We start from the raw sequence: 25,599 nt of genomic DNA, 5'->3' as shown, positions 1-25,599 counted from the left end.
ACCCTGGGGGCTTCCATCTCCCTAGTCCTGGGTCGGGGAGGGAAGGAGCAGAAACGCCCCGGGGCGGGGGCTATTGTTGTCTGGTCACTGCTCGGAAGTGGGAAGACCTTCAGGAGGGTCTCGTGCTAGGCCCCCAGGGGGGAGTCGCGCCCCTGACCCCGTGGCCCCAGGTTGGGAGTGGGGGAATCAGGGCCGGAGCGCAGCCAGGCGGGGGCGCCCCAGGGCGCCCCGGGGCCCCACCGGCCCGGGTCCAGGCTGGCCTCCCGGCCCGAACCGCCCCACACGAAGCTCTCGGGGTCTCGGGCTTTCTGATTTGAACCGCGGAGGCCGAGCGGCCCGGCTGAGGTTCCCAACCGCCATTGGCTGCGGCGGCGCGGTGACATCAGCGCGGAGGGGCGCGGGAGGGAGGGCGCGGGAGGAGCCTGGAAGGGGAGTGTCCGAGAGGCTCCCAGCCCCGAAAGCCCGAGAGCCGGAGGGAAACCGACGCCGCGCGGACATGGGCCGCCAGCCCCGGCGCCTCGCGGAGCCCACGGAGGGGAGAGCGCAGCCGCGCCGGCCCGGCGCTCGCGTCTCTGCGGACCCAGGTAGGCGACGGTCACCCGCTTCTGGCCGTGACAGCCACCTGCGCCCTGCGGGGCCTGGGTGGGCTCGGTTGGGGGACCTCGAGCCCCCCTAGGGAGCAGAGGGGATTGGAAAAACCGCGATAGGGGCGGTGGGGAGGGGAGCGGGGCAGAGCTCCCCACTCCTGCGCCCGCCCCGTGTGGCAGGGCTGGGGCCCGGGCGCGTGCGGGGCGGCCAGGGTGTCTGGGGCCGAGGCCACGCACCCTGTGTCCGCGCAGAGCGGGGCTGGGGAGGACGGGGTGGCAGAGAGTCCGGCGAAAGCCCGCTCCCAATCGACTTCCTCTGCCCAGACTGGGATTCGCCGGTGCCGCCCCGGGCGCTGCTGGGGGTGGGGATGAGGGTGCGGTGGGACGGGGGACCCGGCTTTTATCGTTCCACCCCTTTGCCCGGGTGTGTGTCGCTGGGGGCAGGAGCGCAGCCCTCGGCGGCGCGCGGCCCGCGGTCTCCCCGAGGGGGGCGTGAGTGCACAGAGTACTCCATGAATAAGAATCGGATTATTCGCCCGTAGTGGCGGAGGCGTGTACACTAGCTCTCGTACGCGCGCTGCAGCACACGCCGCCCAATGTCACCGGGCCGGGGAGAAGAGGGGCGAAGAGCTGCCTGGAAAGGGAACGGCCGAGGGAACAAATGCTCCCTCCCCACCCCTCCCTCCCCGCCCGGCCCCCGCCCCGCGCGCCCGCCTCCTCGGGTGACCCGGAGGCCGAGGCGGGGGGAGGCCGAGGCGCCGACCGGCGGGGTGGGGCCGCTTCCGAGCCCGGGAGGGGGCTACGCGCGGGACCCGGCGGAGCGCTCCCGGCCTGGCCACAAACCGGGAGCGGTCGGTTAATGATTTAATCGCCCGCTTGGGGCGGTGGAACTGGGATCGGCCGTCTCTAGCCCCGCCCCCTCCCTGGAGCGCCCCCCATCGGGGGCACAAAACTGCCCCCCTGCCCGGGCCGCGTCCCGGTGAGCCACTCTGCGGGCCGGGCCGCCGCCGGTGAGTGCTGAGCGGGCATCCGGAGCGAGGGCTGGAGGGCCGAGGCTAGGCGGGCTTCCTGGGGGAGGCCGGAGCCTGAGCCGGGGCGTGTGAGCGTGCGTGCGTGCGTGTGTGTGTGTGTGTGTGTTTGAGTGTGAGTGAGAGAGAGAGACTGGGGGAGGGGTGCTCTCTGCTAACTCAAACCAGATTCCTTGTTTCCCGATGAGACGCCGCAGCCTGCGCTTTGGAAGTTTTCTTTTTCTCCCCGGGAGAATGGAGGGGAAATACAATGCTTTTTCTTTCCTTCTTGCAGCCCCTTGCAATCTGACAGGCTCCCACGTCCCTGGGCTGTGTCCACAGTGCCTATTCTTTGCTCTCTATCTGAGCAGTTGAACGGGGCAAGGGTCCCTGAGCTGTGTGAAGCCCCCTGCTCCTCTTTAGGGTGTTTGGGTGCTGGGGCGGCGGCAGGAGTCTCCCTCATCCTTACCCCCAGAGGCCATCTGGACCAGAGCAAGCTCTCCCCATCAGCCCGCGTAAACAATGAGGGGCCCGGTTACAGGAGGGCCTGCAGCAATGCAACTTCTTTTGCACCGTCTGGGTTTCTAATAACTCCCCACCCCCTCGGCCCCCTTTCTGAGGCCGGGGTGGAGGAGGGGACCACCGGCAGGATGGACTGAATTTTAAGAGAACAAAGAACAGGGCACAAAGGAAGGGGGAAGCCGAGCTGTGGATTTCCCCCGGGAATGGGGAGTTTGCTGGACCGGGGCTGGACTCAGCCAAGCCTCTAGGTGGCCCCAGGGCTGCCGAAGCAGTAATGGGGCACCCACTCGTGACTTGGGAGGCTCCATCCCTGGGGGGGAAGCTAGGACCCTGTGTGAGTCTGGGGGTGCCTGTGGGTTCCAGCTTACATCAGCTGCCCTGTGTGCGCTGCCATGTGATTGACCGATTAGTGTGGTTTATCTCCTCCGAACTTGGACTCTGCCCCTCTAGTCCTTGGGGACAGCTGCTCCTTCCTACAAACGGGGGGTTCAGTGAGCCTTGGGAGATACCCAAGCGGGTTCTCCTGGTCTTCCCAAGGATCCCGGTGACCCCTGCAGGGACTGAAAATAAGCCAGTGGTTTGGGGTCTCAGCCCCTCTGCCGTCTCCCTGAGTTCCTGGAGCCCCTGCTCACTGATGACCAGTAGCTCCCGTGACACTCCGTAGCTCAGGCCTGGACTTTGAGCATTCCTTCCGTTTTTCTGGGATTCCCACCTTTCTCTTTCTTGACGCCCCTCTTCCATTTCCCTCTCATTTCTCTTACCCCCGCCCACTCACCGATGCTCATTGCAGTCCGATGTACGGACACACCCAGCCTGCTTCTGTCCTGCTGCCTCTCGGAACCCAACGGTGCAGCCCTCACGGGACTGGAGACCAGGGAGCCCCCAGCACGTGAGAGTCGAGTCTACAAAGTGGGGAGGTGGGGATGGGCAGATGTTGACCTGGGAGAGGGCTCTTAGACCCTTCTTCGCACGCCAGGAACTTTCCCAGCAGGGCCTCGGGTTGGCTCTGGTTCAGGGATCCTACCCGCCTCCACCTTTGGAGTGGTTGATTGATTTCTGCGGCCAGGACAGGCTGTGCCCAGGTGTGGCAGGCAAGGTGTTCGCAGCTGGCCACCCCTCTATCGCCCTCTTCCCTGCCCCCTGTCCTCTGATTTGGAAGGTGGGAATGGACACGGCTCCGAGGCCGGAACAGCCAGACTCGCTGTCCGGCTGTGACTCCAGCCTCCTGTGGCTGAAGCTTCCGCAGGCTCAGAGGATCTTGTCCCTGTGGGAGGAGGGAGGAGTCTTTCCCTTGGAGGAACAGGATCTTGGCTGATGCCAGAGATAAGGCTTGGGGGCGGAGGGAGAGGGGTTGAGCAATCTGGCCCTGGAAGCTGAGAGAGCCGACCCGGGCCTCGGCCTTCTGACCTATGTACTGGAGGCTTTTCCTCAACCTTGGGAAAAGGAACCGAGCCCTGGACCCTTCTGGCAGAGTGTCCTGAGGGCCAGCACCTCGGGGGTGCTCCGGAAGGCTGGGCCCCTGCCCGCCTGCTCTGGACAGGGAACTGGGGTGCGGGATTGTGCCGGGAGGGACTCGTGCGCATGGCTGGGCCTGGCTGTTTCTTGGCTTGCAGGGTGTCGTGAAGGAAGTTGAGCCGTGAGCATCCCGCATTCCCACTCACTGTGTCCCTGAAGCTCTAGCTTAAAATACAAGGAGCCTTGGGCTTCCTTCCAGTAATGTACACCAGAGTCTTCCCCAGGCACTGCCAGCTTGAAACTCAGGACTCCAGGCCAGGGTGGCAGCACCGACATCCAGAGCCCTCCTTTGCCAGCAACAGGGGCACTGGTGGTCTCCACTCAGCTTCCCAGACTGCAAAAGGGTCTCCCTTTTGGGCCAGGTGAGCACAGTTTGGGGTTACCCAGACTGTAAGAAACTGCTGGCATTTCCCCCTCATTCCTTCATCCCAGGGGCTGAGGGCATCTGAAAAGCCACAGTGCCAGGGCAAGAAAGATCCCTGGGGCTGTATTCAGGGACACCATCTCTTGCTCAGCCAGGGCTGCTCAGACCACCGTCTTCTGCCCTGGCCATCAGGGGTGACAGATGGTGTCAGCCAGAGCAGCCTCTAGCCTCCCTGGGAGAGTCTCCGGGTTCTTATACCTGCATCCAGGCAGTTCTTGGGGTAACTGAACTTGGTCTGCAGACCCCAGCTTCGGATCTCCCCGATGTGACAGTGAAGCCAGGCTCTGTGTTCCGGTGTCTGTCCCCTGCCCTTCCTTCCTCTCCACACTCAGGTTTCCACTCCCTGCAGCCCTTCTCTGTTCCTCAGAATGTTGCCCTTGGCCCTGAGGCATCAAAAGGAGCCCCTGTGTTCCCCGCACCCTTGGGGTTTAAGGCTCAATCAAATGGTGGGAGTAGAGAGCCAGAGGGAGCACAGAAGAAACTTAGGGCTGGCAGTACCTTTTGTGGACACCTCTAATGAGAGTCAGGTTAGGTCCAAAGGACCAGGTTATATTTTATTGGGAATCGGTCATGTTGAGATTTTGTGCATTATTTGTTGCTGGTAGCTGGTCCCCCAAATTCCCAAGTTTGCTAACCTACATCCTAGGGAGGAATGGGAGGGCTTTCTCTTTTCCCACCTCCACCTCATCCACCGTATTGAACTGAAATCGGAAAGAGCTGAAGTCCTAAGAAAAGCCAGGCTCCTCCTCCCGCATCTTTAAAAGGTTAAAGAAGAGAGAAGGGAAGGCAGATAGGGAAAGAGACCAAGCCTCGGGGCTGCTCGATCCCACTGCTGGTCTGGACTACTATCTATAGCTGGGCTTCGGAAACCCGGAGGACACCCCCCGCCCCGCCCCGCAACAGTTCATCTTGGGGCCCCCAGGGACTTTGAAAGGGGTCAGCCTGGGAGCCTTTTGGATTAGGTGTCCTCAGGTGACACTGAAGGTGTGTGTCCTCTTTGAACTAGGGGGGTGACCGTGGCCAGAGTGTCACTGGGGATGCTGGAATTCTCCTACCTTTCAAGGTATAGACATAGGGCACCTGCTGAGAAAGAACACGTTATAGCATCATTTTCGCAGCAAACACGTTAAGAATGCTCGTCCCTTATGCATCCTTGTGTAAGGGCTTTACCTGTGTTAGCTTATTTAATCCTCACAATAGTTCTAGGAAGTACACGGTATTATCAATGGCTTTGAAAACTAATGAGGAAACCGAGGCACAGGTAACTTGCCCAGTGCGGCCCAGCCAGCTCATGATCAGGGAGTCTGGCTCCAGGGTCCCCCAGGCTTGCACGTTCCATCCAGCAGGGTCAAGATGGAAATTCACCAGCCTGCTCCAGAGCAAGACCAGATGCACCTGGCTCCCTCTGGCAACCCACTCCTCAGCTGAGCGCTGTGCTTTCAGTAGGAGCGAAGTGAAACCAAACAAGGTCGGGCCGATCTGATTTCAAGCCCTGCCTTCTGAGGCCCCAGGCAGGAGGGAGGAGCAGTGGGGCTCCCACCAGGCACCCCTTCCCTGGTTTCTGGCCAGGGAAACACACACGCACACAAACACACACACACGCACACACACACACACACACACACATCTCCAGGAAGAGCCCTGTAAACAAGCAAAGTTGCTGAATGCCCTTGAGCCACTGGCTCCTGGAGTCTTGGCTCCAGAGCTGTCACTTCCTGTCACTCCCAGGTCACGGATCACTCCTTTCCCTCTGGAGCTGTTGTAACTCCTGAGTAGTGAGGGGGGCTTTCTCCCTCCCCATCCAAAGCCTTCACTGCCATCCCTCCTGCTGCTTTCCTTCCTCTGGCCCGAAGCACAGGGTTCTGGGATGAAGAGGGAGCTGGATGCAAGGACAAAGATGGCGGAGCAGAGTGGAGAGAATGGCCCATTCCCAGCCCAGGACGAGCAGGGGTTCCCAACAGGATGGACTTCCTAGGGGGTGGCGCCCGTGGTCTATATTTCCCAGCATTTATCTATACTTTCCCTGGAGTGTGGGAGAGCCCGGACTCAGGATATTTTAACCCAAATGCTATGCAAAAGTGTTTGCCCCGTGGATGTTCATGCATCCATAACTTTCATCAGATCTTAGAGTCCAGCGCCCCAGTGAGGCTTATGACACTCCCCTGATACACCTTTCGGTAAAGTGGGAAAAGCTCAGGGTTCAGAATCGGGCCGACTTCAACGGCTCTGTCCTTAGCAGCTGTGTGACTCGGGTGAAGCATTTCACTCTAAGCCTTAGTTTTCTTGTCTGCAAGATGGGGATGATGATGGTAACTCCAGGGGATTGTTGGGAAGAGTACATGTGATAAAGTCCTTCAAATGCCTAGGACAGAGTTATTACTTGCCCCCCAAAAGGCAGTTTAATCAAAATGAAGCAGCTAGCTTGGTACAGAGTAAAGGCTCAATGAGGTTCATTCCCTTTCTCATACTTCCTCTGTGACCCATGGTCCAGGGAGGTCCCTGAGCTCCATGGGTAGGATCTAAGATATCATTTCCCACTCTTTAAGCTAGTCTGGACATTATATTTTCCAGCAATCAAAGGGTAAATTAATTATCCAAGCTACAGTGTGTTTTTCCCACAACTCAGCCTGTCTAAGTGACTGGTATCATTTTCCTAAAACCGTAAGAACTGTAACTTCTCTGAGATGGTTGAGAATTTCTGCATGAATCCAGTGGTGAGTATCGTGATTAACAGAAACACCCCTAGAACAGCACCACTATCAAGAGGACTATAAAGCCAGGCACATAAAGAACTTTTAAGTTTTCTAGTAACCACATTTTAAAAAACTACAGACAGGTGAAATCAATTTTAATATGCTTAATTTAAGCCAGTGTGTCAAAAATACTGTCATTTCACCATGTAATCATAAAAAAATTAATGAGATATTTTACATTATTTTTTCATACAAGGCCTTCAAAAATCCAGTGTATATTTTACAACTATAGCACATCTCAATTTGGAGGCTAAATTTTATAAATAACCAGAATTTGGATTTCCTAAAATGTACAGCTAAAAAGGTAGATTCACACACTCAAGGTGTTTTAAACATACTTCAGGGGCTTCCCTGGTGGCGCAGTGGTTGAGAATCTGCCTGCCAATGCAGGGGACACGGGTTCAAGCCCTGGTCTGGGAAGATCCCACATGCCACGGAGCAGCTGGGCCCGTGAGCCACAACTACTGAGCCTGCGCGTCTGGAGCCTGTGCTCCGCAACAAGAGAGGCCGCGATAGTGAGAGGCCCGCGCACCGCGATGAAGAATGGCCCCCGCTCGCCACAACTAGAGAAAGCCCTCGCACAGAAACGAAGACCCAACACAGCCAAAAATAAATAAATAAATAAATAAAATTAAAAGAAAAAAACTCATTTAAAAAAAAACGCAACATACTTCAGTTTTCCAATAACTGAATCAAGCATTAAATTTTCATTTAAAATAATTAAAATGAAAGAAAATTTAAAAATTCAGTTCCTTGGTGGCACTAGAAATATTCCAAGCATTCAACAGCCTGATGTGATTAGTGACTACTGTGCTGGATGACTTAGGTTTTGAACAGCACTGTAAATGCCAGGAACAGAGATCCTCATTGTCAGTAGTAGTATTCAACATTATGTTGGCAAGTGTAGCAAATTTAACGAGATAAGAATGAGGAATGGGGGAGGCAGAATTATTAGTTGCAGATGATGGGCTGGTCTACTTGCAAAGCCCGAAAGATTTAATCATACGGTTGATTAGGGTGTGTAAGATAGTACAAGCGTAGTACGGTGGCCGTTAAAGAGGGATAAATCTTATTTATTTTTTCTTATACATTTATTTATTTATTTATGGCTGCATTGGGTCTTCGCTGCTGCGCGCAGGCTTTTCTCTAGTTGCGGCGAGCAGGGGCTACACTTTCTTGCGGTGCAAGGGCTTCTCATTGTGGTGGCTTCTCTTGTTGCGGAGCATGGGCTCTAGGCACATGGGCTTCAGTAGTTGTGGCTCGCGGGCTCTAGAGCACAGGCTCAGTAGTTGTGGCGCACAGGCTTAGTTGCTCCGCGGCATGTGGGATCTTCCCAGACCAGGGTTTGAACCCGTGTCCTCTGCATTGGCAGGCGGATTCTTAACCACTGCGCCACCAGGGAAGCCCGAGATACAAATTTTAAAATTGTAGCTTTCCCATATGCCAGCTACAACCAGTCAGAAGATATAGCTACATAAAATGCGCAGGGTACAAAACACTTTCACAACGAGAGGCCATAAAGTAACTCAGAATAAACTTGACAAGACGTGTGTAAGGCTTGTAGGAAGAAAAACCACAAAATTTAACGGAGAATGTCTAAAAGACTTGAATAAATGGATATGAAGGCATGATGTTGTGATAAAGTCACTTCTTCCCAAATTAATTTATTGTTTGCTTTCAATGCCAATGTAATTCCGTCAGGATTTCTTTTGGAACTTAATAAAATGTTTCTAAAGTCCATCTGGAAGACTAACTGCATTAGAAAAGACAAGACATTTTCAGAGAAAAGTTAGTGTAGGGATATTATTCTACTAGATACTCAAAACATATTTTACAGAGTTGACAGTATAGACCTGGTTTAGGAATAAACAGATCAATAATCAGAAAAGGAAGTCTGGAGAAACCGTGGGAAGTATCTATATATATCTGATGAAGGTAGCATTTGATTCTTTATTCATATTTTATAGCAGTTTTATACAGAACCAGTAACTAACTTTACTGTTATATTTTAATTTCTTATAAAATTGTGGGTCATTTAAAATAGGTAAGCCACAGACATCTTTGTATTTCCTTTTAGTATTTTTTCTCCATGAGTAGTTTTTCATTATTACCTTACCTAGTAGTCTTAGAAGAAGTGAATATTTTCATAAAACTTGGGAGTGGGGAAGGTCTTTGCTTCATAGTACTAAAGCCAGAATTTGTAAAACAGATTTGACCGTGTAAAAATAAGCACTCTATGGAAAAGAAAACAACAAAATCACCACATTGAAAATGGGCATATGATACATTTGCAGAAATATTTGCAAAATATAGTCAACATTTTTAAGAGCCTTCATATTTTTTTTTTAGAATTTAATTAACATCAATCCATTTTTTTTTAATTTATTTATTTTTGGCTGTGTTGGGTCTTCGTTTCTGTGCGAGGGCTTTCTCTAGTTGCGGCAAGCGGGGGCCACTCTAAATCGCGGTGCGCGGGCCTCCCACTATCGCGGCCTCTCTTGTTGCGGAGCACAAGTTCCAGACGCGCAGGCTCAGCAGTTGTGGCTCACGGGCCTAGTTGCTCCGCGGCATGTGGGATCCTCCCAGACCAGGGCTCGAACCCCTGTCCCCTGCATTGGCAGGCAGATTCTCAACCACTGCGCCACCAGGGAAGCCCCTAGTCAACATTTTTAAGAGCCTTCGTATTTACAGTCATACAAATCCATTGGAAAAGGTGAAGCCCCCTTGCCCCCGCCCAAAAAATGTGCCAAAGACTTCAACAAGCAATTCACAGGGGAGATAATATTTTTTTGAAACGCTCACCCTCTTTAGTAATAGAAGAAATGAAAATTATAAGTTTGAGGGTGGCGGTGATTGTGGTTTTGTTGTTTTCAATTCAGCTGAGGACACAGTAACGCCTGTTACTGGACACGGTCATCCTGTGTTGGTGAGACTGCGACTTGGTAAAACCTTCTGGAGAACAAGTTAAGAAGGAGAAACAAAAGTAATTTTACTCACTTATAAGTAGGTATCCTCTGGAAATAAGGACTTGGACAGACTTAGCTGGAAGGCTATTTGTTACAGCGTTTGAACAAAACTGAAACAACCTAGCATTCATCAGTGGTCTGCTGGATGTAAAACTGAGGCTATTAGGACTTAATCTAAAATAGTGTAGCATTATTTATGAACATGTAACGATTTTCACTCAAACGTGAACAATGGTTGGCTTTATTCATCCCTCTACAATGGAAAGTGCTGCTTGTATTAAAAAAGAGGGAACGTGTCTAAATCAGCACAATCCCAGAGAAGTAGCACACAAGTCCCTTATATAATTTACAGTTTGAATAGATAACATTTTAGAAAGTAAAAAGAGATAGGTGAAATGAACACTTTCTTTAACCCAGCATATTCCAAATATTATCATTTTAACAATATTTAAAAATGAGCTATTTTGCATTCTCTTTCAAGTCTAAGCCTTTGAAGTCCAGTGTATATTTTACCCTTTAGCGCACGTCAACTTGGACATTTCAAGTCCTCCATTTTGGGGGCACATTTCAAGTGCCCCATGGCCGCCTCGGGCTGGGGGCTGCCATATTGGACGGTGTAGGCGTACATTATTTAATAACCCCTAGAGAGCAGCAGAAAAGTGGGCATCATTAAGTTCTGTAGTTCACCCTGTGAGCCCCACTCCGACAAGAGCCCAGTGTCCTGATTACCTGGAGTGAGTTCATCCCCCCTCCCCCACCCAGCAATACTCCTCTCCTGCCCCCCAACAGGGATGCCTGGACAATGGACATTGGCTTGCTGCTGTGGAAAGCATGTAGTGAGATTGGGGCTTTGTTCACTTTCCCTTCCCCGGGATCTGCCCGAGTGTGGCTGAACAGGGGCACCCTTGGGCCAATGAGCCCAAGGTCTAGATCGGCTGGCAGGCAGGGAGGGTGGAGCGAGCACCGGGCAGCCAGCCTGGGAGGTTTTAGGAGAGGGCAGGGGTCAAGGTTCTGGCCTTCCTTTTTGGCAGCTGGAACCATCAAGAAACACAAGATGGAGATGGGAGCAGGACACGCATGAGAAACACTTGAGGTGGGGCTTTTGTGCTGGGCCCACTCTTAAGTTTGCTGGGCGAGTCCTGGCTTCTGCTTCAGGGTGGTCCTCCCCACCTCTCACCTCCCGGGGAGTCAGAACATTGGGAGGGTCCTCAGAGCAGGAAGCTGGGATGAGATCTTGTGTAAGGAGGAGCCCATCCGAACCGTCCCTGGGAGCAGGTCTCTGATGGGGGAGTCAGTCAAGTGCGTCTTGGTCCCAGGGTCTTATCTTAGATGAACAGCCTCCCTAATCCCACCCTACTCCCACCCCTCCGTCCATTGCATGTTCTCAGCTGCGGACATCCGAATAAGCCAGAGAGCATCACCTCATACAGAAAAGCTTGTGTTCCAAGGTCTGCCAGAAACGGGCTCACACCACCATTTAGTAGCTGGGAGAGTGAGCGAGGGCATTCGCTCCATCTGAGCCTCAGTTTCTCTTTACGATGGAGGCAATCGTGACACCCTCCTTGCAGGGTCAGAGGCACAAATTTAACACTGTCGCCGCACAATGCCTGGCGTGCAGCAGGCACCCAATAAATGAGAACTGCTGACAGCACTGCTACTTCTGCATTACTGGTGGTCAGCCAGTGGCTGGAGCATGGGGGTGTCCTTGTGTGACCCCGCCCCTTCTCGTTTCCTCTGGTCTTTTGTAGCCATCAGGAGAGCTGACCTGGGGCGGTGGAAGCAGCAGAGACCGAACCTTCACCTGCCCAGGGTACCACTAGGGGATGGCCATGTGGGAGGCTGGCCTCCAGCTTAGGGCTTCAGTGTCGCTGGAAATTGGCCAGTCTCCGGGGTGGGGGTGTGGGGATGGTTATTTTGCATCTGCTCAGTTGCGGAGGCTCAAGCAGCTGTTGGGAAGCTGGTTCTTTTGAGGGGTCCTAAGCTCCCTATTTCCCCTGCCACCAGGTTTTATAATAGATTGCCTACTTTCTCTTCCCAAACAACTTAAAAATAAAACGAGGATGTGATAAACTTGTCCATCTGGGGAGATGCAGATTTAGGGGGACGGGAGAGAAAGAGAACAGACCTCGATGGGAGATTTTTCGATATGAGAGTGTGTGGTCTGAGCCCCGCGCTCCCCCACCCGGCCCCCACCTGGCGCCTTGTATGGGCTGCGGCTGCTGGACCCTGAGAACTTGAGAGTTTAAAGCTGGTTTGGAAATTAAGATTTTTTTCCTTAAGCCTTTGATGCTTTGGGATTTTTACTATTATTATTATCCAAACAGCACTACCACATTAAAGGAAACTTAAAAAGAAAAAAGCCTGTTTTCTTCTCAAGCCTGACATCACTCCTGAATTTCTCTGCCTGCCCTTTTGCCTTTATTCGTGAATGCATATGTGTGTGTAGTTTGTGATCACTGTGTGTAAACAAGCCTAAATTCTGCCTTTTTTCCTTCCACTTGATGTCGTTTGGTAAACAGTTTTCCATGTCCTGCGTGGTCTTCATAGACCCTGCTTTTCATGCCTGCAGGATAATCTGTTGAGTTAATGGCTCCTAGTTTTCTCAACCATTTTCTTCTTGTTGGGTGTTAGGTTGTTTCCAGTCTCTTGCTATTATGAATAAGGCTTCAGTGACTGTCTGTGTTAGGGACTTTTTTCTGCTTTGAGATAGTTCCATAGGGTAGGTTTCCCACTGCGGGCACTCCTGAATCATTCTTGACTGAAAGCCTGTTCAAAGAACCTGCCGTAATTGCCGATGCCCCAAGATCACCCTGTCCTGGGACCATTGTCTCTGAGCAGCCTTTGATCCCTGTTTTTTCTTTTCTTTTTAAATTAATTTATTTTTTATTTATTTATTTTTGGCTGCATTGGGTCTTTGTTGCTGCGCGTGAGCTTTCTCTAGTTGCGGCGAGCGGGGGCTACTCTTCGTTGCAGTGCTTGGGCTTCTCATTGCGGTGGCTCCTCTTGTTGCGGAGCACAGGCTCTAGGCGCGCGGGCTTCAGTAGTTGTGGCATGTGGGCTCAGTAGTTGTGGCTTGTGGGCTCTAAGCGCAGGCTCAGTAGTTGTGGCGCATGGGCTTAGTTGCTCCGCAGCATGTGGAATCTTCCCGGACCAGGGCTCGAACCCATGTCCCCTGCACTGGCAGGTGGATTCTTAACCACTGCGCCACCAGGGAAGCCCCGGTCCCTGGTTTTGTACCACTCTCCCTGCCTGGTGGCACCTAGTACCTGCTGTTCGGTGGGAGGGAAGTCCTTCCCCTCCCCTTTCCAAGCTCAATGCCACCAAGATGGTAACAGACACAAGAAGGTCTAGCCCGGTGCCTGGCAGTGAGTCAACCCCCATGGTATCTGCAAAGGACCTTTAGAGATTGGGAGACAGGGGACCTGGGCACCGGTGCCATCTGGGCCCCTCACCAGCTCCTTGGCCTTGGGCAAGTACTTTTCTCCACCCCAGTAGCCCAGTCAAGGCCACCGGGCTGGATAATCTCTGGGTGTCCTCTGTCTCAGTCTTAGGAATCTCTGAAGTTGAAGGCAACGTGGATGCCTCCGTGGGAGTCACGTGACATTATGGGTACCGTATTGTGACACCCGGAGGGGTGTGCAAAAAAATCCACTGACATGTGAGAAGAAAACACCAGAACTTCTATTTCATATATTGACTTTCTTTAAAAGAAGGAAAGCTAAAACATATTCGTTGCTGCATGGATTGACAATAGCCATGTATATAAGCTATAAAAGATATACGTGTGTGTGTGCGCATAAATTACACGCTCCCTGTTTTGATGTGTGGAGGACCCTGCGCTTTGGGTCCTGCGGGGCTATTTTAGTGGCTGGAGCCCGGGTGTGGGAATAAAGCCTTCCATCCATGACCCAGGGCAAATCTCTGAATTTATCCTCTCCATCTCTGAGTGTGGTTGCTCCACACCCAGGTATTTTAAGGCGATATTTGACACAGATACACAAGTAGTACAGGAGTTATAATAGTGATATTTCACGTTTCTATCCTGGGCTCTTTTTTTTTTTAATTGTGGATATTCAGGCTCAGATTATTTTAAGACGGTGCTTCCTACCATCCTGGTGCAAAAGGGCACACTTTCAGATATGAGAGGGCTTGTGGCAGTGTTAGTGAAGGAACTAAAAAATTCCAAATATACTGAAGTCAGCTAAAAATAACCACACAGCCCCCACTGAAGTTCCTCCTGTTCTGTGTAACAGTGTGCATCAAAGCACCCACAGTTCTCATCCTTTCCCTCTGCTGCCCATCAGCTGTTGGAATGAAACAGACTTCCCCTTTCACTGGGACTCCTTATCTTCACAGGATAAGGCTGGGGAGCATTCCAGAAAGCGCTGGATCTTTCTCTGGCAACAGAAGCCAGAGCCCCTAACCTCTTACAGGGCATCGTGGCCTGCGTCGCACTGCGTTTCTTGCACAATCCCCTGCAGCCTGTTGTTCCAGCTGACACATGTTGTGTAGCAGAATGCTTCCCCCGTTTTGGCAAAGTCAAGTTCTTGCTGGTGGCAGAAAGTTGGTTGCACCCCGAGGGAAAGGTCCCTGGCCTGCCGGGTGAGACGCACCCCTGGCAGAGGACTCCTGGGCTCGAGCTCCCCTTTGAGTCTGCCCTCCCTCTCCGCCCCTATCCGGGCCCTCAGCTCCTGGTGTCTCCACCTCCAAAACCTGCCCCGGATGTGCCCCACTCTGTCCATCTCCTTAACCACACCCTCATCCTGGCCCCCATCCTCTTTGCCCTGAATTCTTGCTTCCCCTCCTCCATGCCTCCAATCCAGCCACTGCCATGGGAACCTCCAAACACACAGATGGGATGGCTTCCTGCTTAGGGAGGTTTCCTTTGGTACCTAGAACGCCATCCAAACTCCGGCCTGGGCTTCCTGGGAGGGCCCTGTGTGACCTGACCCCTGGGTTTTCATTCCGTTCCTCAAACACAAGCTTGTTCCCACCTCAGGGCCTTTGCACATGCTGTCCCGCTGCCGGCATGTTCTTGGCATGCCTGGTTCCTTCTCATCACTCGGTTCTCAGAAGGGCCTCCCACAGCCCATAACTCCCACGCTGACTCTCCCTTGTTTCCCCCTTGACCCTGAGGACTACAAGATACCGTTTTATTCGCATGTTTACAGCCCCGTCGCCCACCCACCCACGCTCACACCACAAGCGTGCCCAGGAAGGCTGGGCTTGTCCACCTCGTTATTTTCACTGCTCTGTCTCCAGGGCCCAGAAGAGTTATGGGAAAATTGGTGGGTGTGCAGTAAGTCAGTGAGTGAGTGAATGAATGAATGAATGAATGAATAAGGGAACGAAGCCACTTGTATCCAATCCAAGCCACGACTGAAGTCATCGTGTCAAATGCCACGTTGCTGGGGGCTGGAATCGGACGGGATGGGTGGTGAGAAGGGGACGTGGTGAGGGAGGGGCTGGCTGCCCGGTGGCCGTGGCAGTGGGCATTGAAGCACGTGTGCTCTGTGTACCAGGTGAGCTTCCAGGTCAGCTGCACAGTGGGAGGCCTGCTTGGCTGCCCCGGGAGAGCTCAGGTCTGTCTGGGAGCTGCTGGGCTGGCTGAGGTGGGAGGGCAGTGCTCTCTGGACGGCCCCCGCCGGGGGTGGGGATGAGGGAGGGTCCAGGCCAGGGCTGTCCTCTCTCCCCGGAGCTGAGCTGAGCTGTGGGTGTGGTTACTGTCAATCCAGCCGGGGGCCTGGCCTTGTGGGGAGAGCTCCTCGCCCCTGGCTTACAGGAATGTTCTGTGGTCAGTGGGCCAAGGGTAGCGGAATCTGATTCCAGCAGAGGCTGGAGAGATGCGAGTTGCTGCTCCGTTTTCCCTTGCTGTGCCAGGAAAGGGGGATGTGGCTTCCGGGGTGGCGGGGTCAGGGAGTCCCGCCCAGGCGGGCTGTGGGGAGTGGCTGCCCTGTCATCTGGCGGCCTGTTTTAGCCACTTCCCCAGAGCTGAGTCACAGGGCTTAGCCATGCCCCCTCCCGAAGCCGCGGCTCCCTATGGCCCGGTCCCTTCCCGGGTGGGTGCTCAGGGCCCCCTGAACGGCCCCCAGGACTGGCCCAGGGCACCTGCTCGTACTTGTACTCAGAGTTCCACCTCCTCACCCCCAAACTGCTCTCTGTTCAAAGCTTAGGGTGACAGTGTCATGAGGGTACCATAAAACCAAGGATTTAAAACAACCCGGTGAGTGAGCTCTTGCCAGTCCTGAAGCCTGGCCTGTCCAGCCTGAGCTCTAAATGTAGGGCCCCAGGGCTGCTGCAGCCCCTCCTTGCTGGGCTGGGGGACCAGTGGGTGACTCCATCTGGGCCCCGACTCTCAGGACTCGGGACATTTTCATGCTGGATACTGAAGATGGTTTGGTTTTTCACAAGCCACAAAGCCTCGTTCCCACCCCCAGGGAGCGAGACCACAGACGGCAGATAAGCGCTGGCCAGACCTGCTCTACCTTCCTGGGCTGTGGGGCTGTGCAGGGGCCCAGGGACCTCCCTGCCGGCCCCTCTTATCCTGATCTCAAGCTCTACCTTCGAGGACGTACCAGGGGTGGGGGCCCTTCTGTCCTGTAGCCGCAATGGCCAGGATGCCTGGTCCCTGCCGGTGGCCACAGGGGTCTGCACCATCTCTGCCGAGCCCTGGGTAGCTGGGCCTGCGGTTTCCCTTTCTGTTCTTTTTAATAAGCACTTAAAATCCGGGAAACCACAGCGCCTGACGCTTACTGGCTCTGGGGATTCCTGCCGTTGCTTTGAAACCCTTACGCAACTCTGGAACTTCATGTCACTGATCCCACAATTCGAATCCTTTACATTCCCTCCCTTCCCTCCTTCCCTCCCTCCCTCTCTTTTTTTTTTCTTTCTTTTTTTCATTTTTCTTTCTTTCTTTTCTTTTTTTAAATTTGTTTGTTTTTCTGTTCACCTGGTGAATAGTATGTGTTTTATTTTCACATGTGCGCGCTCACTCCAGGGCAGGGTTTCTCAACCCAGGGCAGTTTTGCCCCCCAGCGGACACTTGGCACGTCTGGAGACATTTTGGTTGTCACAAGCAGGGGAGGCATGCTACTGGCATCTGGTAGGTAGACGCCAGGGACGCAGCAGAACATCTTACAATGTGCCGGACGGCTCCCACAACAGAGAATTCTCTGGCTAAAAGGTGTCAGCAGTGTCAGAATCTGCTCCAGGGTAATACAGGAATCTTCTCGAGGCAGCGGCCAGGCTTCTCCTTTCTCTGGACTCTTCCAGCCAGAAGTGGGGAGGGTAACTGACCGGAGATGCTACCCACCAAAGGCCAGAAAGAGGCCTGGCTTGGGGCAGAGAGAGCACTGGACCCGGAGACCGGCTTCCACCCCAGCTCTGCTCTTAGGCACATACATCTGGATAAGTCACTTTGCTTCAGTGAACTTGTTTTCTCATCTGGAAAATGAAAGAGCTGAAGGACACAGGATTCTGTGACCAGAGCCAGGAGCTGAACTGCAGGCAGGTTGAAGATGTGGACCATTTCTATTCTTGCTTCACTGCCCTGGTGGCAGCAGAAGCCTGAGGGATTCTCCACAACCAAGAGTGCCTTAGAAACCTGGTTTGATTTTCTTCTATGCCGAACGTGTCTGAGGCCGACTCACTCCATCCTCCTTTTCTCTTGTTTAGCCAAAGAGAGTTTTCCCCAACGTTGGCCTGAGAGCCCATGGTTGGCCCAGAGGGTCACATATGGTGACTCTCTCCTGGAGCAACGTGGAGGGGATGACCCTAAGGCCAGTACTTTTCACGTGTCTAGTTTAGGCGTCAGCAAACTATGGCCCAAACCTGGCCCACCACTTGTTTTTATATATAAAGTTTTATTGGGACACAGCCATGCCCATTTGTTTATATACGGTCTACTGCTGCTTTCCTACCACTGCGAAGATGGAGCTGAGCAGCTGGGACGAAGACCGTATCAGTCATGAAGCTGAGAATCTTTGCTGTCTGGACCTTTATGGAAAACGTTTGCCAAAACCTGGTCTAGCTGTTCCGTGTCTTAATTGTTTAGAAGTTAGATCCCAGGGCATGGGCAGGAGCGAGGGGCCAGGTCAGAGGTAGGGGAAGCGAACTTTCCTGAGGGTCTGGGGGGAAGGAGGAGAGTGAGGAGGGGGAGCTGACGGACCGTAGTGGGTCATCTCAAGGCCTTTCAGAGGAGTCCTCACCTGACTCCGCCCAGCCGGGCTCACCTGTGTGGCAGGTGAGCCCCGGTGCCTGGCTCCCGCCACCCTCCCCTGCCCTGGAGTGACAAGCGCTGTGACTGCCTGGGGGTTGGGGGGGACCATCTGGCTGGGCATCAGCAGCAGGACAAGGAACAAAGAACGAGAGCGTGGGGAGGGGGTTAGAGGGCACAGAGAGGTCAGGCTGGGAGCGCTGGAGCCGGGCTGTAGGCTGAAGTGACCTTGTCCTTGGGCTCAGGAAGGCAGAAAGGGAGCAACCAAGGGGCTGGGGTGGAGGTGGGGGGTAGGAGGGAGGTGCTGACCTTTCAACAGGTGTTTGAGGACCGACTGTGCCATGCACTGCTGGACGGGATTCAGTGGCGACAGGCCCTTTGGAACCCTCCGGAAGCGCATAGTCCAGTGGGAAGATGATAGTCGAGCCAAGCCGGCAGTGGTAGAATGACAGAGCCAGTGCCTGCTGGGAGCAAGGACGTCCACAGTGCTGGGAGTCAGGCAGGAGGTGGTCGGGAGGTCTCACCCGGGCTAAAGCAGCTTTCCTGGAAGAAGTGACAGCTCAGCTGAGCCCTGGAAGACGTTGGGTGAGCCAGGTGACAGGTGTTCTAGCAGGGAGCTGTGCACGTCCAGCCCTGGAGCCCGGGAGACGGCAGCTCAGGGCCAGGGCGGACCGCAGGGGTAGGGGAGCAGCGAGGAGTGAGGCAGGGACTGGGTGTCCGATTGGGGGGTCTGCACTGGGGGGTCCTGGTCGGGTTTTGATTTAGCCAAAAGGTGAAGGATGGGGGAAGGGGAAGCAGGGCCAACTGGGATGTGGTGGCCTAGCTTAGGGCAGCATCGGGGGTGAGGAAGAAACCCGGTGGGACATCCTGGGTTGCCCTTGGCAACGGGGAGGATGGGCCTGGAATGCGGGGGCCGTTGAGAGCTGTGCTGTTAGCAGGACTGGTGGCCCAGGACCACCCCCTCACCCGCCAGCCTTGGTTAAGTCCCTGCACCCGCCTCACCCCACTCTGCTCAGCCCTGCGCTGCTGGGTTTAGCACTGGGGGCTGGTTTGGCTTCAACACTGGACTTCAAATTGGCCTTTGCCAGGAGCTGCATGGGTGGTACCTGCCAGGAGATTTCAGAGGCTCTCCCGGCCTCCCTGCTGAAGTTCTTTGGCTCAGGTTAATCACCTGGGGGTCTGTGTTCCCAGGGCGCCTCGGCTATCTAGGGTTTAGTCTCTGCCTCCCTGCACCCCTAGTGATTGAAGACGCTGGGAGTTTCCCAGTCTTGGTCTCTGAGAGGCAGGGAGGGTGGATCCTTGGCAGAGAGCTCGGGGCTGCACTGTGGAGATGTCGCAGGCAGGATGCTCACCTCGGGGCACCCACCAAGGGCTGGAGGGCCGGGGAGCTGGTTCTGTGGGTCCCGGCGGCTCCACCCGATTCTGATTCAGAGAGCGAGCTGCCGCCCACGTCTGTGGAGGTGCCAGGCAGCGCCTCCCTGGGGCCTGTGCCGTCCTCTCCCTCCTCTAAGAACCATGACTCAGATTGAGGTGTCCACTAACTCCACAGGGGCTGAGGTCAGGCAGCCGGAAGAACTAACTTATAGCGTGTCTCCGGACTGGATGTTTGCTGGAGTCACGTCTCTCCCGGGTCGGCTGCCTGGAGCTGCCTGTGTACCTCTGCCTCTAGGGGCGTCCTGGTTGCGGGGTGCGGGAGGCATTGTCCTGTAGAAGAAGGCTCTCTCGCTCAGGTCTCAGGGAGAGCGTGCCTGTGGCTACTTGAACTCCAAAGAGTGCTCGCCTAACCGGAGAGCCTGTGTGTGGGGAAATAGGCAGGGTTATGAAATTGACTGCCAGCTTATTTCACACAGTTTCATTTTGGTAGGAGAGCAGAGGTTTAAATAACAACAACCCCTGGGCAGATGGGCTTTTGTGCTGAGCGGATAGCCGGGTTAACCCTTTCCCTGCTGTTCTCTTCTTGCAGCCCTATGATCTCCTCTTTATCGCCCCCTCCACCCGCCAGACTTCAGATCTGACCTCAGATCCGCCTGCTGTCTCTGGAGGGGACCCCCTCCCCTCCCCTCCCCACCCCCGGCAAGATGCCAATCCTCAAGCAGCTGGTGTCCAGCTCCGTGCACTCCAAGCGCCGCTCCCGAGTGGACCTCACGGCCGAGATGATCAGTGCCCCGCTGGGCGACTTCCGCCACACCATGCACGTGGGCCGGGCGGGGGACGCCTTTGGGGACACCTCCTTCCTCAACAGCAAGGCTGGGGAGCTGGACAGCGAGTCCGTGGACGAGCAGGCCGCGGCCTCCTCGTCCTCCAAGCGCGGCCTCCTGGCCCGGAAGTTCCGAGGCAGCAAGCGGTCACAGTCAGTGAGCAGGGGGGACCGGGAGCAGAGAGACGTGCTGGGCCCCCTGCGGGACTCGGCCCTGTTCGTCAAGAACGCCATGTCCCTGCCTCAGCTGAACGAGAAGGAGGCCGCCGAGAAGGGCTCCAGCAAGCTGCCCAAGAGCCTGTCCTCCAGCCCCGTGAGGAAGGCCAGCGGGGAGGGCGGCCCGGAGGAGGCGGTGCCTCGGCGGAATGGGGCCTCCGCCCCCCACTCCCCAGACCCCCTCCTCGACGAGCAGGCCTTCGGGGACCTGGCGGATCTGCCCGTGGTTCCCAAGGCCAGCTTCGGGCTGAAGCACGCCGAGTCCATCATGTCCTTCCACATCGACCTGGGGCCCTCCATGCTGGGCGACGTCCTCAGCATCATGGACAAGGCCGAGTGGGAACCGGAGGAGGAGGAGGAGGAGGAGGAGGAGGAGGGGGAGGTCGGTTACCATGGTGACGAGGACCCAGCAGGCAGCCCCGCCCAGGCTCCCCCGACGGTGGCGGCAGCCCCGCCCCTGGCAAGGCAGGAAGGCGCGGGGGGCCCGGACCTGCCCGCGCTGCCCTCCCGCGCCCTGCAGGAGGAGGGCTGGGCGGCGGTGGCCCCCAGCCCCGGCTCGGCCCGCAGCGTGGGCAGTCACACCACACGGGACAGCAGCTCCCTGTCCAGCTGCACCTCGGGCGTCCTGGAGGAGCGCAGCCCCGCCTCCCGGGGGCCGGACCGGGCCCGGGCCGCTGTCCCGAGGCAGCCGGACCCCGAGTTCTCCTTCATGGACGAGGAGGAGGAGGATGAGATCCGGGTGTGAGGCCGGCCGGAGGTAGGGGCTCTTGGCTTTGTCTCCTCCCTGACCCCCGCCTCGCAAGGTCGGCCAAGAGCCTGGCTGCGGGCCACAGACAGACCCTGGACCTCACGGATGGGGGGCGCTGGCCGAGCCTGGGGGCCCACGGAGGACCTGGAGCTGGCTCGGGTGCCTGACTTCTTCGCACACCCTGCCCTGCCTGAGCTCGTAGGACAGGGCTTTGTTCTCGCAGCAGGAATCGGCTTTCCTCTCCCGGCCTCCAGTGGATGCCCGCTGTCAACCTGAGTCCCTGCCACGTGCAGCAATAACAGGGCAGCCAGGGGCGGCCCAGGGGTGCCAGGGCTAAGGACACTTGACCTGCCTCTTTACTCCTGGCGTTTCTGTTGTGACCGGCGGTGGCCGCCGGAAGAAACGCCTGTGACAGGTCACAAGTCCCGGCCCCTCCCTCCTCCATCCCCAGCTCCTGCACGGGGAGCCCCTCGGAGGAAAGGCGGACCGAATGTGTACACTCAACGTGACGCCTTCCGCGGGGTGAGAACAGGATGCAGAACGGAAGGAAGGCCCCGGGGCATCTTGAGTTTTCAAGAGGGGGCCCTTGCAGGATGACACTAGGACAGGCTGCAGCCCTTGCTCAGTCCCTCTGGGTTTGTTTGTTCTTGTGTTTAAATCTTTTTAGAGCAGTACCAGCAACGGTGTTTGTAGACCCGCCACCAGAAGGAAAACAAATCCTTTTAGAAAACCTTTATACTAAGTGCTTCCAAACTTTATTTAGAACTGTATGGGGTGGAGGTCTGTGCGTGTCTGTCCTCGGCCCCCTCCCCCATAGCTATTAACAACAACAGGCAGCCAGTGTAGAAAATTTCTGGAAAATGATTATTAAAAAAAAATGTCATTCTTATGGGGGGATAAAACCTCTTTTGACTGGCTTGTTCCCTCCTCCACCGCAACCCCCGGACTGACTACTTCCCTTTCCTTTCCCAGGCCTCTGCCAGCGGAACCCCCTTCCCCACTTCTGAGTCAGTGGTCCTGAGGGTATAGGGTTGCCAGATTTAGCAACAAAACATAACAAAAACCAGAATGCTGAGTTACATTAGAGTTTCAGGCATGCAAAGGATAATCTTTTAGTGTAAGTATGCCCCATGCCATATTTGTAATACACTCATGCTAAAAAATTAGTTGTTGTCTTTCTGAAATTCAGATTTCACTCTGCGCCCTTAGAACCCCACCCAAAGGGATTGAGTGGAGGTTGGGTGCGAGCCCCCAGGATTCACGGATGATGATTTTTCTGTCCTGGCAACAGGCTGACTCACCTTCTCCTGTCCCCTTGTAGCCAGTGGAGGGAGGGGGACGGACAGAACTGCCACGGGGTCCAGCCAGGGCTGGCGGCGGGTGTAGCTGCCCTAACCTCCTGAGTTTTGCCAGATCCGGACTCAGACACTACCTTAGTTCTTGAATTGGGTGCCCACTGGTTTCCTGCCATGCAGCCTCTGCCAGCTGCTGCCCTTGAAACCCATCTAGACAGCAGTCAGTTCCAGATTCTAAACTGTATATTTTTTTTTTTCCGTGAAAATGTTAAAACAGCAAGGAAACATTAAAATAAAAGGCCTTACAGCATGCCTGGTGTCTCTGTTTTTTTGGGGGGGGGGTGGATAGGGGTGAGGGTGCGGATTCAGGGTGCTGGGGCTGCCCGAGCCCCGACGGCACTCGGGGGCCTGAGGTGGCTTCTCTCTCTGTCTCTTTGGGGCCCGCCCCTCCTGCACTGCTCTCCAGCTTCTGGAAGGACAACGCCTCTCGTGCCCATCAGCCTGGGCAGGCCCTTGGGGGCTCTGGGATTTGGTGTCCCGACTGCCACTCACCACTGGGAGCCCTCGGGCACTTTGTCACGCAGCCACTATGTGCCTCACCCTTCTTATCTGTTAAATGGGCGTTGTGCTGTTCTCACAGGGCTGGGCTGCAGACACAGTCACTGCCGTGGGGTTTGCCAAGTTTTTTTTGTTGTTTTTTTTTTAATATTTATTTATTTATTTGGTTGCACCAGGTCTTAGTTGCAGCAGGCGGGCTCCTTAGTTTCAGCTCACCGGCTCCTTAGCTGCAGCACGTGGGCGCCTTAGTTGTGGCAGGCAGGCTCCTTAGTTGCGGTTCCAGGGCTCCTTTAGTTGCGGCTCGCCAGCTTCTTAGTTGGGGCACGCAGCCTCCTTAGTTGTGGCAGGCAAACTCTTAGTTGCGGCACGCGTGTGGGATCTAGTTCCCTGACCGGGGATCGAACCCGAGCGCCCTGCATTGGGAGCGCAGAGTCTTATCCACTTCGCCACCAGAGAAGTCCCCCAAGCTGTTATTAAACCGAGGGAGGTGCCCGACCCGCGTGGGGCTGCAGCCGGGAAAGGTGCCACCCTCCCTCCGCTCCTCCCTTTCACCATCTGACCTGGAGAATCAACTTACAGGGGGTGTGGTCTCCGTTCAGCCTCGGGGCCCTGGTAGGTGGACTCTGGTGTCCCCATTTTATAGCAGAGATGTGCTCCAGAGGCCACATGGCCACCTTCTCCAAAGTCACCGAGTGGCAGAGTCAGAACATTACGGATTCGAAACCCTTTCCACACAGGCACCTCAAAGCTTCATTACTTGGGGAAGTGAGGAGGGGGTGTGTCAGCCCTGGGTGGGACCCGGTGACCCCTCCAGCCCCTGGTCCAGCTCCTCCCTCACCCCTCCCCCTCTGACGTGGGCGCGTCTCTAAGGAGAGAACGCCTCTGCCCCTGAAGCCCCTTGTATGCCCTCCTTTTCACCGGGGGGCCCCAGTGCAGCTGAGTTCCAGGAAACCCTGCCCGTCCCCCAGGGAGAAATTTGGGCATATACTCATCCTCCTCCTGGGAAGCAATTAGAAGCATAATTAAAATGTCGCCCAGGTCCCTCTGTCCCTAGATTGGCTCATTAGAGGTAATGAGGGATGTGGCTAAGACAGAGTTATGAGTAGGTGGGGTGGTGGCCCCGGGGGAGGGAGGGGGGATGGGCACACACCTAAGCCCAGCGGGAGTGATGGGGTCCCCCAGCTCTGGGGGGAATGGAGAGAGAAATGCACTGTTCAGCAAGGCTCAGGGGGATGGTACCTGAGTGGGAGCTGTGCCTCCCAGACATATTGTACCCCCCACCCCCCATTCCACCCACATCCACTCACCCAGATTCTTGAGGGTCCGGGAGCAGCCAGCCTCCCCAAGGCTGCAGACCTGCTTTTTGACTTGATGGGAAAGCACTAGCTGTTTAGGGAGACCCAGGGGCCGGCTGGACCCACACTTTGGGAGCGTGCTTTCTGACTGGGGGCTCAATGGGCGCACCAGACAAGCGTGGGATAACCGGGCAGGACGAGCCTAGCCACCAACTCTAACCTTGGTTTGCTGTGTGGACTTGGGCCAGTTATTTTCCCTCTCTGGGCGGCTTCAGTTTCTCCATCGTTACAGTCAGGCACTAGCTCAGTCGTTTTCAACTTTTTACCAGAAGTTCTGTTTGTCATGAGGTATACAAACAGACTGAACGAGAGCTTCCCTGATTGGGGGGCGGATCCTTTCTCCCTCCCCTTTGTCTCTGGGTTTTGCCGGAGAAGCCTAGGGCCCCCGCAGGGCACATCTTACCCTAAAGATGTTCTGTAGGGCCCCTTCTACCTCTGACAACTCAAAGCAAGAGCTGGGAAATCTTTCTGGGCAATCATTTAGTAATTTTAATTCGGATCACAGCTAATACTTCCAAAAATGTGACGGGACCCCCAAAACCTTCTGCTTCAGGCGGGGCTGCAGTCATGGCCCAAAGATGCTCCGGGATGAGTCCCACCCTGGTCCAGCCATCACTGGGGTGTCTCCCTTCCACCTCCCCAACTCCTCAAGGGGTTCTGCTCTTATTTGTTGGGTGCATGCTGTTCTGCACTGTTCACGTGATAACGGCTGTGTATTCTAGGACTGCCACTGGCCCACCGGGCTAGCAAGTGGAGGAGGTGGATACGGACCCACGCGCGGGCTCCAAAGCCCTCCCTTGCAATCGCTGTCCCAGTCTGGTGATGTCCACTTTGGGGCCCGGAATGACCAGGCGGCGCCAGTGACCTGCTGGGCAGACCAGTGCAGAGAGAGGCCGAGCTGACAGCCCCGCTGGTAGGGGTGTGCCCAAGAGAAAGGGGGGTGTGCTTCCTGCCAGGTGAGGTGCTGGCAGCTCCAGGACCCTTTCAGCAGCTACTGCCACTTTGCATCATCCAAAGGGCCCCGCAGGTAGTGCCAAGTGTGCTGAGCAGAGCAGCCCCTGCCATTCCCAGGGTCACTCAGGGCTGGCCTCCGTCTCTGTCCACAGCCTCAGGGCCGTGCTCCCGCTGGGGTCCAGGCTGGTCCCATAGGGCTCCCCTTCGACTCCATTCTCACACCCCAGCCAGCCCCTCCTCTTCACCAGGGTTGCACCATGTTCTCAGAAGAAAGTGCACACAAGGGA

At 55.3% G+C, this 25,599-nt stretch overlaps 1 protein-coding gene across 2 annotated transcripts; it reads left to right on the top strand.

Annotated features, from left to right (window-relative positions):
• Positions 1 to 462: 462 nt before the first annotated feature.
• Positions 463 to 22,755, top strand: CDC42EP4 (CDC42 effector protein 4). Of its 2 annotated transcripts, none has more exons than XM_068531285.1 (2): positions 463 to 584; positions 19,953 to 22,755. In XM_068531285.1, the coding sequence occupies exon 2, from the start codon at positions 20,068 to 20,070 to the stop codon at positions 21,145 to 21,147; it is 1,080 nt and encodes a 359-aa protein (XP_068387386.1). In that variant the 5' UTR covers positions 463 to 584; positions 19,953 to 20,067; the 3' UTR covers positions 21,148 to 22,755. The 2 variants fall into 2 exon arrangements, with proteins under 2 accessions (XP_068387386.1, XP_068387387.1); XM_068531286.1 differs by lacking the exon at positions 463 to 584 and adding an exon at positions 1,365 to 1,597.
• Positions 22,756 to 25,599: the final 2,844 nt, after the last annotated feature.

Source organism: Eschrichtius robustus, chromosome 20 (assembly GCF_028021215.1).
Source record: "Eschrichtius robustus isolate mEscRob2 chromosome 20, mEscRob2.pri, whole genome shotgun sequence".
In the NCBI taxonomy this organism is placed as follows: Eukaryota; Metazoa; Chordata; class Mammalia; order Artiodactyla; family Eschrichtiidae; genus Eschrichtius; species Eschrichtius robustus.
The sequence above is the reverse complement of the archived record's forward strand: the minus strand, read 5'-3'. Positions and strand labels throughout refer to the sequence as shown.

Excerpts from the sequence above, each read along its gene's own strand:
- CDC42EP4 (XM_068531285.1), top strand. The coding sequence starts at position 20,068 with ATGCCAATCCTCAAGCAGCTGGTGTCCAGCTCCGTGCACTCCAAGCGC.